General features: G+C 44.4%; 1 protein-coding gene across 1 annotated transcript in view; it reads left to right on the forward strand.

Annotated features, from left to right (window-relative positions):
- The first annotated feature begins 2,069 nt into the window (after positions 1–2,069).
- PARM1 (prostate androgen-regulated mucin-like protein 1) overlaps positions 2,070–14,882 on the forward strand; it is a 50,645-nt gene continuing 37,832 nt past the window's right edge. The window contains exons 1-3 of the mRNA XM_027769751.1: positions 2,070–2,157; positions 5,130–5,239; positions 11,513–12,272. Of these exons, the coding sequence (XP_027625552.1) occupies positions 2,070–2,157; positions 5,130–5,239; positions 11,513–12,272 (958 nt within the window). The remainder of the gene's footprint in view (positions 2,158–5,129; positions 5,240–11,512; positions 12,273–14,882) is intronic.

Genomic DNA, 14,882 nt, shown 5'->3' on the forward strand with positions numbered 1-14,882 from the left:
GTAGACTGCGGTTCGCGTCCCGAACCCAGTGGCTTAGAACTCACGCCAGGTGCATGTGCATGTGTGCCCAAGATCCCAAGAGGAGAAGGGATTGCGGCGTGACCATCCCCCCTGGGGGGTGATTTCTCGCTTTCTGCCTGTATGTCTTTCTCTGTCTGTGGCGAGCGCACGTGCCCTATAGTGAAAAAAGAAAAAAAAAAAAGAAACTTTTTTAAAAATAAGACTTTTTTCTTTTCAACCTCATGAGAATTTTCGTTTTTTGTAATTTCAGTAGTTGATTGCACAAATTAGAGAATAACAGGGAACCTGAACTGGGTCCCATGAGGATGCGACCTGCAAGTATAGGACTAAGGACAGAAAGGAGTCATTCCAGCCTCAACGCTGGGTTGAATTTGGAATGCAGCCCCAATCACAGTGGCTGCTTTTACTTAAGGTGATCACCAGCAAAGCATCCGGCGCGCTCCCTCATTCTGCTCTGCTTCATGAATATCCTGCCGGAAAAGTGAGGGAGAGGGAAGGAGAGACTGCCCTCCACAGCTGCCTGGGGAACAGGTCCAGACCGGGCTCCATCCTGTGTCCAGGCCCAGCATTGACCTGCTCTGCCCCAGTAGACCCCTGGTCCACTTGCCTTAAGATCACTAGAGGGATCCTCTGAGAGTAGACTGGGCCTTGGCACCTCTTTCTTTATTTCTTTTATTCTTTTTTTTTTTTTTTTTTTTTTTTGCTGTAGGGTGTGTATACTTACCAGAGACAGAAAGCAAGAAATCTCTTCCCAAGGGAATATAACCACACCGCAATCCCTTCTCCTCCATTCTCTTCTAGGGCTTTTGGGCATACATGCACACATGCCCAGCATGAGTTTAAGCCACTGGGTCTGGGATTTGAACTGTGGTTGGTTACGTGGGCATCTAGTGATGTAACCATTACGCCTAACAGTTACGTATGTGTACATTCCCTGTGTGGGCTCTTCCCTTGAACTCTGAAATGTTGGGGTCAGACCTATGAAAGGAAAGTACCAAAGAATCTAATATCATCCTTCAAAAAACTCCCCCTCTAACTGAACAAGGCCTTGAGTCCTATTCTCGCATCCCACTATCCACTGCGCGAGTGCATATCCACCTACAACCACAGTGTGATCTCAGGGAAGTCCCACGCCCTGCCGGCATTGTCTGACTCTCTGCCAGCCCACCCTGGGATAGCCCAGGATGGTCCCTGCAGAATTCCAGCATCTGTCAGCATCCACCTGGCACAGCCTCCTCATGGAACTGACCAGCATGGTCCCTCCCAAACCAGAGGCAATGAGCTTTGGGGGGCATTTGACTGAGAAAGACAGATGTTGCTTCTGAGGAAAAGAAAATGAATTTTTTTTTTCTTCTCCAGGAAGTACAACCTTCTTCACCAATGTCATTCTCTCATTAGCATTTGCAGGTACCCGCAGGGAGCCTGGTGATATCATTAGTACTGGTTTTATGGATGGAGAAATTGAGTCATGTACCAGGTCTGCGGGTTCTACTTTAGCAGCTCGAAAACAGAAGTTTTCCCTCTTTTTTGGACTGCATTCTATCTCATTTCCATAAACAAAATACTCAGGAGAATATGGCTTTTCTACTTCAAACAAGTGTCTTCTTAAATACAGTGTGATAGCTTTGGGGCACACACATTCTGTCTAGACATATGATAGCTTTCAAATACCAGATGGTTGGACCACACTCTAATGAGTAATGATTCTGGAGATGTTAGAGGAACTTTCTGGAGCACTGGGTTCCCTTAGCAGCCCCAACCAAAGATGATCTGGGGAACTTTCGTAAGTGGGAAGGTCCCATACAGTGGCTTCACTTAAGCTGAAGAACACAAAGACCAAGAAGTGAATCAAAGGGAGGCCACATTTCTACTACCATGACACTGCAGATAAGCCTGCAAACATTTCTATTTTTCAGAGTAAATTTCATGATTCTGCCCAATGAATATTTCTATCAAGCACCTTCCCTGTGCCAGGTACTCAGTCTTTATTAGAAGGGCTCCTATCCTGATGGGGGACCAGCCTAGGGAGAAAGGTGGCTTGGTCTGACATGTGCTGCCGCTCCATGAAGTGCTGTCACGTGGCCTGCACTGTCCACGTAGGGGAACGGCTCTGTCACGTTGAGGATACATCACAGAGTATGTGAGGCCCTGGGTTTCTCGGAATTAGGGTGGGGATTAGGCAAACTAGGGAGAAAGAAGTCAGGGTAGGAAGAACAGCAGATGAGAAAGACGAGAAAGCAGAAAGGCAGATAATCGTGAATTCTTTGAGGAACTCACAATGATGCAGATTAGGAAGCCTGCTGACCTCATGAGGGTGAGAGACCTTCTAAATGGTAGGTCTGTGTAGTACCAAGGTGTTCAGGATTTATCCCAAGGACATTAGGGAGCCTGTGACAGGGTTAAAGAGATCATTTAGCTAAATACCTTTCTTTTTCAAAATTATTTTATTTAACTTTATTTAATTATTTAAAGTTGATGAGAGAGAAAGAGAGAGAGAGAGAGGGAGAGAAGTGAGAAAGCCGCCAGTTCTGGGACTTGAACTGCTGTTGGACATGTGAGAGTCCAGTGCCCTTAACTACCCTGCCACTGGCTGGCCCTATCATATACCTTTTTATAGATTCTCTAGTGACTACACTGAAGAATTTATTTGGGGAGATACATAAGTCAAACTGGTAATTGATTGTCTTACAAACATAGGGCCCAGGCCATAAAAACACCCTTGTGTTTCCTGGTTCAATTACTGTAGAGTAACTAAAAAGTTAGGCCTGGAGCCAAAGAGTTTAGGTTCAAGCTTCAGCTATACCATGTACAAGCTGTGTGACCTTATGGAAGTTACTGATTTTTTCTGAGCCTCTGATTCATCTGTGAAAACATGATAACAATGGTTACACTAACATAAAATGAGATGATATAAGTAAAGTGCTCAGTGTCAGGCCCTGCATAGAACACTCAGCTCCTTAATTTACACCAAGACATACACACACACACACACACACACATAGATCTCATCAGTCTTTTGGGGAACTTGCTTGGGGGCCGTATGGAGTAACTTAGCGTGCAGACCTTCAATAGCCACAGGGCCTCCACCAGCAGACCACAAGCAACACTCCCAGCTGACTCGGCAGCAGCAGGAGCAGGCCTGACTGCAATTTGATCACGTTTCACCAAATTTGCCAAAGCTTTGTCCCATGGTTTCTGGAGTAACTTAGCGTGCAGACCTTCAATAGCCACAGGGCCTCCACCAGCAGACCACAAGCAACACTCCCAGCTGACTCGGCAGCAGCAGGAGCAGGCCTGACTGCAATTTGATCACGTTTCACTTTGTCACATGGTTTCTCAGGTCCTTGACAAGTGGAGGGCAGGGAAGGACATGGCCGTGGGGGAAAAAATAGGTGAGCAACACAGGTAACCAGGTGGCCTAGGACTCTATAGCACTGTCCTAGGTCATTGCTCATAGCATCCAGGGTCCATGAGACAGTTATTGACCTGTATTCCTGACGCCCAGTTGGGTCAGAAGCTCAGAGTGAGATGCTACCATGTTTCGTAACGCCTCTCGGCACTGGGAGAACTCGCCTGCATGTCCCAGCCAATAGCCCTCATGTCCCTCCCCCTAGCAAGGCAAGAAACCAGGGATCAAGCCCCAACACAAGCTCTTTCAAATATCAAAGAGACTGTAATCTGTGATCTAGGTCTCTCCCATAGAGGACAGTACACATGGAAACAAACAATTTTCTGTCCAACTAACAATCTGCTTTTCTTCCAAGCAACAATCTGCTGGCTATTCTTGCAACATAAAAGCTGAACCTCACCAACTACAGGTTTATCGTTCGTAAACTTACACGAAGGAATTTCGGATTAAGTTGGTCATCATGCCCTAAGATCTCACACGGGGGGCTAAGTCTAAGAGACTTCCTTCTTTGAGCCAGTCCCTTTCACATACATGGGCCTGCCGCTGTCCTGTCAGGACATGCTGTACCTGGCAATGTCACTCTGTTTTGAAACAATGCTTACTCACATGTAATTGAGAGACAAATGAATTTACGTTCTATTAACTCTATTATTTTCTCAAGAGATGTTAAGATTAGTTATTTTTTCAAAAGAAAATGGCTCTACTTTGGGTGGAGACGTGTATAGGGGTCCTATGTTTGTTCAGCTTCTCCATTTGCTCAGTCTTCAGTAACCTCCTCCTTGATTATTCGGTATCTGTGTTTGCTGAAATTAATTCTACCCGCCTTTTTGAGTCTGGTACACAGGGTGTGAGTGGGGGTCAGAGAGTGTGAGTGCTAGTTCTGATACTCATCATACACAATCCTTTCAAGGCAGACACTGCTCATGTCTTCCCCTTAGAGAGCAGCATTTTCCTTCCCTGTATCTGTGCCCTCAATTATCAAATGAGAAGTGTTCACTGATTGTCTATGCCCTCTCTGGTCCTAAAACATTCTCGAGAGTCAGTGGGGGCATGGAGGCTAAGGTGCTGGGTTCCACATGGCCAGTTGTGGCATTCGAGTCTCAGATACAGTGGTTTGAAAGTTACACTTGGCACGTGTGTGCATGCCCAAAATCCTGAAAGGAGACTGGAGAAGAGATTGTGGTGAGGCCATCGCCCTGTAGGGTGATTTCTCTCTCTCTCTCTTTCTCTCTCTCTCTCTCACTCTCTCTCTCTCGTGAGCACACGCACCCTATAGCACAAACCACAGTGAGTGGGAGTCCTTGAAATCCTGAGAAAATACAGTCATCCCTCAGGCTCTGCAAGGAATTGGTTCCAGCACCAATTAAGTATACTAAAATCTGCAGATGCTCAAGTCTCTTCTATATTAATAAAATGGCATGGTATTTGCATATACCTTATGCACGTCCTCCCATAAAATAATTTCTAGATTGCTTGTAATACCTAATACAATGGAAGTGCTATGTAAGTGGATGTTATGCTATAATATTTAGGAACTAATGTCAAAAAAATTCTGTACATATTTAGTATAGACACAGTTCAGTACAGACTTAACCACTTTAAAAAATATTTCTGATCCACTGTTGGTTACATCTGCAGGTCCAGAACACATAGATCCAGAGGGTGGACAGTATGCATTTTTACCTGTTTGACTATTCAGCTTGGTATTCTTGTGGAAACCCAAATGCTACATATGAGGAAGCAGAAATTATATTTCTGCAGACTTTCTCAGTGATTCTAGATGTTGAAATCCTAGCTCTCAATGTGATAGTATTTGGAGATGAGGGTCTTTAAGAGGTAATTAGGGGCTCTCTTTTTTTTAAAAAAAAGAATTACTTATTTAATTTTATTTGTCATTATTATTATTTTGCTACAGAACATGCCTGAGAGAGAGAGAGAGAGATAGTAAGAAAGCTAGCTGTCAGGTCTAAGACTCAGATTGCAGACTACCATGTGGGAGTCCAGCACCTTAACTGCCACGTCAACTACTGGCCCCTAGATAAGGTCTTGAAGGTATAGATCTGATGATGGGATTAATCCGTGCCTTTATAGGCAATTAGTGTCCTTATAGGAAAAGACACCAGAGAACTTGCTCTCTCTTCCACTCTCATGCCTGGAGGAAAAGCCGTGTGAGAACATAGCTAGAAAGTGAGCGTCTACAAATTAGGAAAAGGGCCCTTGTGAGAAAGTGAACCAGCCAGTTCCTTGACCTTGGACTTTCCAGCCTCCAGAACTGTGAGAAATAAATTTCTGTTGTTTAAGGCAGTCCACCTCTGATATTTAGTTATGGCAGCCCAATCAGACTAAACCAGCAAGCATTTTCTAGAATAATCATGGTGCCTTGACCTTGGTTGTCTTCATGCTGGGTGGGGGAACCACTCCCATGCAGTCCAGGAAATAGGGAATGCACCATCAAGTACGGCAAAGTGGAGGCTTTTTTAATGCCCTAGTTAAGTGAAGATAACCAATGCTGTCAGACAATTTCATGCACTGTTGGATTGTTAGGAGTAGAAATTGCCTGAACTAGACTTTAAAGAACTTGAAATAAAGCACTCAGTAGGTAGCCATAGAAAAGGAATGACTAAGACCTCCAGTCTTGTTTGGAAGCACACAGAATAGAAATTATAAAGGTGTATTAGTAAGAATTAAACAGGGAAACACATACCTCCATCAACAAAACCAGTTCCTGGAGCATGTCATTTTCAGCCCTGTACCATTTCCATGGTACAGCTTTTGGTTCTGCTGGAAATGACAATGCAAGTGTCATCCTGAACATCATATATTGTAAGTGGTATTTTGTGCATTCTTATCCTTTCAAAACTAACTCAGATGTCATCTCTTCTATGAGTTTTCTAAATGTCACTTGAAAGTGTTATTTATATATTTTTATGTTCCAAGTTCCCCATAAAGAATTTATTAAGTTTTCCTCAGGGCTGTCATTGCAACTTGATTTTACTTTTTCTTTTCTTTTTAATTCTGGCAAAGGGCATGTGCACTCAGTGGGGTAAAAAAGTATTCCCCATGGAGAAAGTTCATGCTACAATCTCTTTTCTCCCTTTTTTTTAGGATTTTTGGCACAAAAATGTGTCTGGTGTTTTTTTTTTTTTTCTTTACTTTTCCTTTTGGAATTACTTTATTTAACTTTTTTTTTCGTTATTCATTCATTTATTTTAATTTGACTAGAGAGAGACACAGAGATAGAGAGAGAGGGAAAAAATGAGAAAGTAAGCCACCATGCCCGGGACTCAAACTGTGGCCAGCCATTGTAGGAGTGTCCAACACCTTAACCACCATGCCAGCTGATGGTCCTCTGCCTGGTGTTTTTTTTCAAGCTACCAGGTCCAAGACTTGAACCATGTAGTCAGCCATGTGGAATCCAGCCAACTTAACTACCATGCCACCAGCTGGCTCTGATTTTACTTTTATAAATCATTGATCACATCATATTACAGGAAGTTGGGTATCCTTTCTGTTCTGCTGGATAGTGAACTCTCTAAGCTCTAACCTATGGACAAATAAGATGTTCAATAAATACTTGAGTGAAGGAAGGAAGGAACTGGCACTGCTTTATATATGACTCATTCCTCGTTTGTCTCGGGCATCCAAAGGCTCTTTGAGTCAGCTGCCAGACTGAGGCTCTCTGCCTCCGTCTGCTCTTCTATCATAAGATACTGTGAATAGTAGTTAAACATTGTCATTCGTTTGTCCTCAGAATTTTTAATCAGCCATGGGATCTTCCAGGAGGAAGAGCCAGTAATTTCCAAAGGTCACATAGGAAGATCCAATATTTTCATATCATTTGTGCCAACTGTTGCCCATATTGCAAAGACTTCTTGATCTGTATCCATCATGAAAGTGTCGACAGTTCACAACTGCTAAAAGACAATCCTAAGAGCATGGACTAGTACATGTTCCATGGGAGAGCTGCCCTCTTATGTATCAGGAAAGTATCTCTCCTGTAGTTTATGGCTTGATCAAAGCTTTTTAAATAAAATAAACTTAATTATTTTTGAAGCAATTCAAAAGTTAAATCTAGGACTGACTCTGCAGCACGATTTCCCATCAGCTCCTGACTCGATTGTGTAGCAAAATGATGAAGTGAGCAAGTTTTATCTTGAGTAGTGCATTTGCCCCCATTGACTTTTTCTCCTTTACTCTGTACTGGCATCAAGCCCGTGTTCTGTTCCTTTTGAATCTTGGTTATGATTGGTCTTTAACTATATACTACCTCCAAGGAAATCCCCTAATGGGCAGGTAGGGTTAAATAGTTGAAGACCGGGACCAGCAGTTAGTGTAATGGCTATGTCACTGGACTCCCATGTAGTCGACCGTGGTTCAAGTCCCGGACCCGGTGGCTTAAATTCATGCCGGGCACTTGTGCACGCATGCCCAAGATCCCAAGAAGAGAATGGAGGAGAAGGGATTGCAATGTGGTCATCCCCCCTGGAGGGTGATTTCTCACTTTTTGTCTCTGTCTGTCTCTGTCTGTCTGGCAAGCACATGTGCCCTATAGCAAAAACCTCTCTGAAAAAAAAAATAGTTGATGACCTAACAAGATGTTAGTCACATGCATATGTCACAGCAAAATGATGAAGAGAGAGGCTGAATTTTTTCCCCAGAGGTTTTGTTTGTTTGTTTTGCTATAGAGTGCATGTGCTTGCTAGAGAGACAAAAAGTGAGAAATCACTCCCTATGGGAGGGTGGCTATGCCACAATCCCTTCTCCTTCATTCTCTCGGGATTTGGGGCACAAATGTACTTGTCCCTGGTTGAGTTTCAAGCCTGCCTGCCTGCCTGCCTTCCTTCCTGCCATTCAGAAATACTTACTGAGCACCTAATTTGCCCCAGACACCGTCCTTGGCTCTGGGAAAACAACAAATAAGACTAGATTTCTGTGTCCTCATCAAGCTCACATTCTAATAAGACATATATATAAGTAAATAAACAAATATGTAATTTGGGGACGAGAATATTGTTGAGTTATCAGAAAAGTCATGATGCATTTTTACATAGAAAACTCAATAGTATGAAAAATAAGAATGAACAAAGGTATGGCAGTTAGTAAAAAATGAAAATCTAAATTAAACTAAATAACATAGAATTATCATATGATCTGTTAATTACACTTTTTAAAATATGCCCAAGGAACTAAAAACATCAACCCAAACAGATATTCGAACACCCATGTGTTCATGCCAGTATTATTTACAATAGCCAAAATGTGGACACATCCCAAATGTCCATTAGTGAGTGAACAGGTAAGCAGAAGGTGGTGTATACATACAATAAAATACTCTACAACCTAAAAAAAAAAAAAAAAATTCTAATACATCCTATAATATGGATGAAACTTGAAGTCCAAGTGCTAAATGACATAAGTCGGTTATAATTAGGAACAGCAGATGACGTAACAGTCATATTGCTAGACTTCTATTGCTAGACTTCCCGGTAGTTGACTATGGTTCAAGTCCCAGACTCAGCAACTTAAAACTCAGCTGGACACATCTGCATGGGTACCCAAAATCCCAAGAGGCAAATGGAAGAGAAGGGATTACAGTGTGGCCATCCCCCTAGGGGGTGATTTCTCATTTTCTGTCTATCTGGTGAGCACAGGTGCCCTATAGCAAAAATCTCTCTAAACAAAACAAAATAAAGGACAAATATTATATGATTCTACTTACATAAAGTACCCAGAGAACTCAAGATCATAATTTTCAGGAGCTAGAGAGAGGCGAGATTGGGCAGTTGTTTTTTAATGGGATTAGAATTTGAGTTTAGAAAGGTTAAAAATATCTGGAGATCGATAGTGTTGATGATTACACAACAATATGAATATACCTAATTCCACTAAACTGTACTATTTTTTTAAAGAATTATTTATGTTATTTAATTGTCTCATTATTTTTAAATTTGTTATGGTGTATATGTAATTTGAGGGTGGGGAGGGGGGGAAGGAGAGTGAGAAAGCAAGCCACTGGTCTGAGGCTTGAACCACGGTCAGCCATGTGGGAGTCCAGTGCCTTAACCACTTTTCCACCTGCTGGCCCTTGAGCTGTACTCTTAAAAATGGTTAAAATGGTAAATGCTTTGTATATTTTAACATAATAAAAAACATGGACAACGGGCTAAAGTAGGAAGGCTATGACTTAGGGTTGTCTAGGAGAATTCTGCTGAAAATAAGGTGACATTTGAGTAGAGACAGGCAGAATGATGAGAAGAACATGGGATGATTTAGGGAAGCAGGGACCAGCAGTTAGCGTAATGGCTATGTCGCCGGACTCCCATGGAGTCGACTGTGGTTTGCATCCCAGACCCGGTGGCTTAAAACTCACACCTGGCGCATGTGCTTGCGTGCCCAAGATCCCGAGAGGAGAATGGAGGAGAAGGGATTGCATCATGGCCATCCCCTCTGGGGGTGATTTCTTGCTTTCTGTCTCTCTGTTTTTCTCTGTCTGTCTAGCAAGCGCACGTGCCCTATAGCAAAAACCTTAAAAAAAAAAAAAAAGATTTTTTAAGGAAGCAATTCAAGTGCAAAAGAATGCCTTTGAGGGCTTTGATCAGTTAAAGAAGCTGATGTGATTTACCATTTTAAAAGATCATACTGCTATGTGAAAAGCAGACTGAAAGGGAGGAAACCTGGGAGCAAGAAACCCAGTTCAGATACTATTGCAACAGTTGGCATGGTGGTTAAGGTGTTGGATTCCACATGTCCCACGTGGGGATTCAAGTCCCAGTCCTGGTGGCTTGAAAAACACAATGAGTGCATGTGCATGCATATATGCCCAAAATCCCAAGAGGAGAATAGAGGAGAAGAGATTGTGGTGTGGCCATGGCCCCTGGGGGGTGGTTTTGGGCTTTCTTTCTCTGTTTCTTTCTGAGTGCACACATCATATAGCAAAAACTCTTGCTAGTGATGTTGAGATAATGAGGGAGGAAGAGTACAGTGGTTGGATTGATTGGGTTTATTCAAGGCAGAGTCACGATGACTCACTAATGGATTTGATGTGGGTTGTGAGGGGAAAAGATACATGAAGGATGATGTCTCCTTTGGTTTTCAGCTGAGCAACTCAGTGAATGGAGGATCTCATTTCCTGAAATGGAAATGACTAGAGGAAATGCTACTTGGGGAATGAGAAGAGGCATGGGGAGGTAATTAAGAGATGTGTCACATAGAAAGTGAAGTCGCAAGTCCCACTTCCTGTAGAGTACTAGCCCACAGACGCCCTTTATTAAAGAGTGAGTCAGTGAATCTGTGAGTGAATGAAGCTGAATGGATACATGGAGGGAGCACAGAGAGAGAAGAAACTAGATCTAAATTTTACAAAGTCTGAAGGAGAATATTTGGCAGAATGATATGATCATAGAATTGGGGGGCGCAGGGTTCCAGTGTGAGAATATTTCCATACTTCAGATGACTCCTTCCAGTTTTCATTCGGAGACCTCCTCATCTTTCCTCCTCCATGGAAAACATGCTCACGCATTTCCTTGTCCCTATCCCACGAACTCACACTGCATAACTGCAGAAAAGATAGCCCTTGAGGCAGGGAACAACCAATCAGTGGGCCCCTCTGGCATTGCCATGGGGTGGAGTGGGACTGAAGTCCCTCTGCATAGGCAGTTCCCCGCCCTGCTAGTCACCACGCATCACCAACCACACCTTCCTTTCCACACTCACACACAGCCTCAGCATCTTCGCAGGCATATGGAGGTGACCCCTTGGTAGGCCAGACAAATTGCTGTAAGTCAGTTCCCTTTCAGCGTCTCACTGTCTAAGAACACGGTTTTAAGCAAGCAAGGGACAAGATTAATGCATTCCAGTTACTGGCTGGTCTGAGTTGACTAACCCACTAATTGCTCTTACTGAGAGCAAGCCCTCAGGTGGGTTTTACTGAGGCTGGCAAGGGGAAAGCAATTAGTAAAAAGAAAACTCTGTAAAAAGTCACCCTCAGAATTATGGGGCCCGTGTGAAATGAGACATACCTGTGAAAATCTCATTAAACAGCCACAGGGCACTGGCCTTGCCTCTGCTTCATGTGTTATGTAGTTCTCACCCATTAACCACTTTTGTCCTGCCTCTTCCACAGGATTGAGGGTACAGAGTGAGCCCGTGGCTACATCAACCCTCTTGCCTATTTCACTTCCGGCAAAAATTACCCCACTGACCCCCACCTGGACTAGCTCACCACAGAACACCGCTGCGGTCACCACCTCCCCAGACAGCGGCAGCCACAGCAGCTCCGTACCCCCAGTGCCAGCGTCTGCCCCAACATCTCCGCTTCCCAAGAACAGTTCCATAGAACCTAAGGTGGGAGCCACCAGCCCGGCTTTGAACCAGGAAGTCACAGACGTCTCGTTTACTGGATTATCATCCACAACTGGGGGGGTCCACTTCACACCCACGTCCCCGGAAGAACACGACCAGAGCACTGCAGAAGCAAGTGTGCCCACTACAGGGTCACAGTCTCCCACGGAGCCCTCCACAGTCACCTCCACTCCAGCTCCAGCCTCATCCCCGTCATCTCTGTCAGTTTCACCACCTGAGATTTCTTCTGTCCCCGTCACCTCCAACCACAGCTCCACTGCGACGAACATACAGCCCACAGGAGCTCCGACTGCACCAGCATCTCCGACTGAGGAGCATAGCTCTGGCCACACACCCACTTCGCATGCCACGGTCCAGCCAGAGTCCAAGGAGAAAACGCCCCAAGCCACTGTTTTAGAACCAGAGACGTGTGAGCTGATGGACACCACCACCGCCTCCCCCGTGGTGATCATGCAGGAAGTGGAGCATGCGTTAAGCTCAGGTGAGTCTCCATCGAGACCGGTAGTGTTCCTGACCACACTAGCACGCTAGGCATGCCGCTCAGTGAGCCAAAGGTATTTGATTGAGTTTGAATTTTGGAGTGCAACACCTGGATTATAATTCACAAGAATTTCCACAAGAGTCCAAACTTTATACGTTTATTTCTTCCATGAGTGAGAGAGGCAGAGGTGGACAGCGCTCCCGACAGGGTCTTGACACCATGATCCAATCCCCAGCCCCAGCCTTCCCCGGATCACAGGCATATATATGCCCAGCTCACTTAGGGCAGTCTCTGGATGTGAACCCAGAACCTTCTTATGTGGGTTAGCTCTGAAGAGCATCACATTTTACCGCTGCACCATCATCTAGCTCCATAAACTTAACTTTTCATCATTTAGTGTTTTACTCACTTAGTCATTTCCACATAGCTTATTCATCGTGGCCAGTTGCCACCTTTATGATTTCACTTCACCTGTTGTCACAGGAATTGTACGCAAATGACACTGTGTAACAAAGGGATCACCAGGTGGCCTTTGTTCAAGCTCCTTAGCTTTTAGTTTTGACTCTGATCTTCAGCAAGTTACTTGTCTCTGTGCTCTTATGTCATCTATAAAATGGGGATGAAACGGGTTCTGTCACATACAGTTTTGAAGATGAAATGCGATGGCACGTAAAACACTTAGAACAATTCTCAGCAGGGAGTAAATGTTCAGGAGATGAAGTCATTATTACACTCAGGGTTTTAAAGAAGTGTTTACCTCTTGGAACCAGTCAACATGAACGGAAAGTGGGGAGATCATTCTGTATAGTCCTGGTGTATTTCATGGGAAAAATAATAAATTTTACAGGATGTTGCATTTTTTTTCTATTTTCCCAGCCATGCTGTAAAGCCAGTATTATTATCTTATTTTTGCAATCTTAAAAGTTATGGCAGAAAGAAATTTAGGGTCATTTTGAGTCTGTAAGCATCTGACATTGATGCAAAGCCAGGAAACTTTAGGATACTCAGCAGGGAAAAGTCATGGGAGCGGTTGGCCACTTGGTTGAGAAGCAGTGAGGTAACAGCCAGAAGAGGAAATGCAACTGTGGCCTCCTGCCTGGGTAGTCCTGAGAGAAGCATGAGTGGCAGTAGAATATCTGGGATAGAACCATACATGACAAGATAGGATTATAGAAGACTGTCACTGATGAGAAATTCACATCATTGAACAAACAACCAGTAAACTATTGAGTCGTCGGAAAAGTCATGATGCATTTTTGCATAGAAAAATACGTCATGACTTTTCCAACAACCCAATAATAATGCGAATGGAAACTGTGCTAGACAGTGGAGGTGGAAAGAGACAACCCAGACTCGCAAAGACATGACTCTCCATGGAAGAGCTCACGATGTAGTAAGAGAACAAGAAACTGTATGTACTTAGCTCAAAAGACCAGTGTATTAGTGAGGGTCCCCAAAAGGAAGAGAGAGCGTTCACATTAGGATAAAGGAGATAACTACAAAGGTCCGGCTGGGGTATGAGAGCCAAGGAAATCGGAATGTTCCAGGCCTGGCCTAAGGGAAGTAGAAGCAGTAACCAACACCCAGAAGGAGAGAGCCCTGAATCAGAACAGACCACCTTGGCAGGAGCAGCGACTCTTACCCGAGCAATACAACTAACCCAACATCAGGGGATAAATGTTCTGCCCTTCCTTCCCCCTCCTCCCTGATCTGCAGCCAGAAGCCAAGGCTGAGGGAAGACACTGATGCAGTCCACACAGGTCAGCCTCCTGGAGGGCTGCTCAGAGAGCCAGGTGGGATGGGTGGGAAGTGGATCTGTAAAGGTGAAAGGAGGAAATCTGTGCGGTCCCTTCCCATGGCGCCCTGCTTATGCCTGCAGGCCAGCACTGAGCACACCATGCGTGGATACGCACCTTGTGTGTCTGTCACCACCCCACCCCCCGCACCCCTGTTTCCAGTATGCAGGTAACATCTCCCACGTAGACGACATACCTGGAGAGAGTGGGTGCTGACTGTGACTCGGTGTCTCAAGGGCTGTCTATGAGGAGCCACCAACATGCAGGCTTGCAGGCACGAAGGAGGGAAGGCCCACCTCTTCTCTCCTTCCTGCTTCAGACGCTCACCGATACCAGCGTGCAAACACTTTTCTGTTTTCTGATTGGCCCTCCTCTCCTCACTCTCTGCCTTTCCAGAATATGCAATATATGGCAGTTGAATATTCCTGAGCACACATTCTGCGTTTAGCATGCTAGAATCTCCACAATCTGATGGAGCCTACGACTTTTTACTAGTACCCTTGTTTTACTAGTACCCTAATTTCATGAGCCACACTTTCTGTTTCAATAGTATGAGTTTGTTTTTGTTTGTTTATTTTCTTTTTTTCTTCCATGTGTCTTGATTTCCACTTTTTTTTTTTTCTTTTTGGAGATATTTTCACTGTAGGGCGCGTGCGCTCGCCAGACAGACAGAGAGAGACATAGAGACAGAAAGCGAGAAATCACCCCCCGGGGGGATGGTCACGCCGCAATCCCTTCTCCTCCATTCTCCTCTCGGGATCTTGGGCACGCACGCACACGCGCCCGGCATGAGTTTTAAGCCACCGGGTCCGGG

The sequence above is a fragment of the Tupaia chinensis genome, unplaced genomic scaffold, assembly GCF_000334495.1.
Source record: "Tupaia chinensis unplaced genomic scaffold, TupChi_1.0 Scaffold000086_1, whole genome shotgun sequence".
NCBI lineage: Eukaryota > Metazoa > Chordata > Mammalia > Scandentia > Tupaiidae > Tupaia > Tupaia belangeri.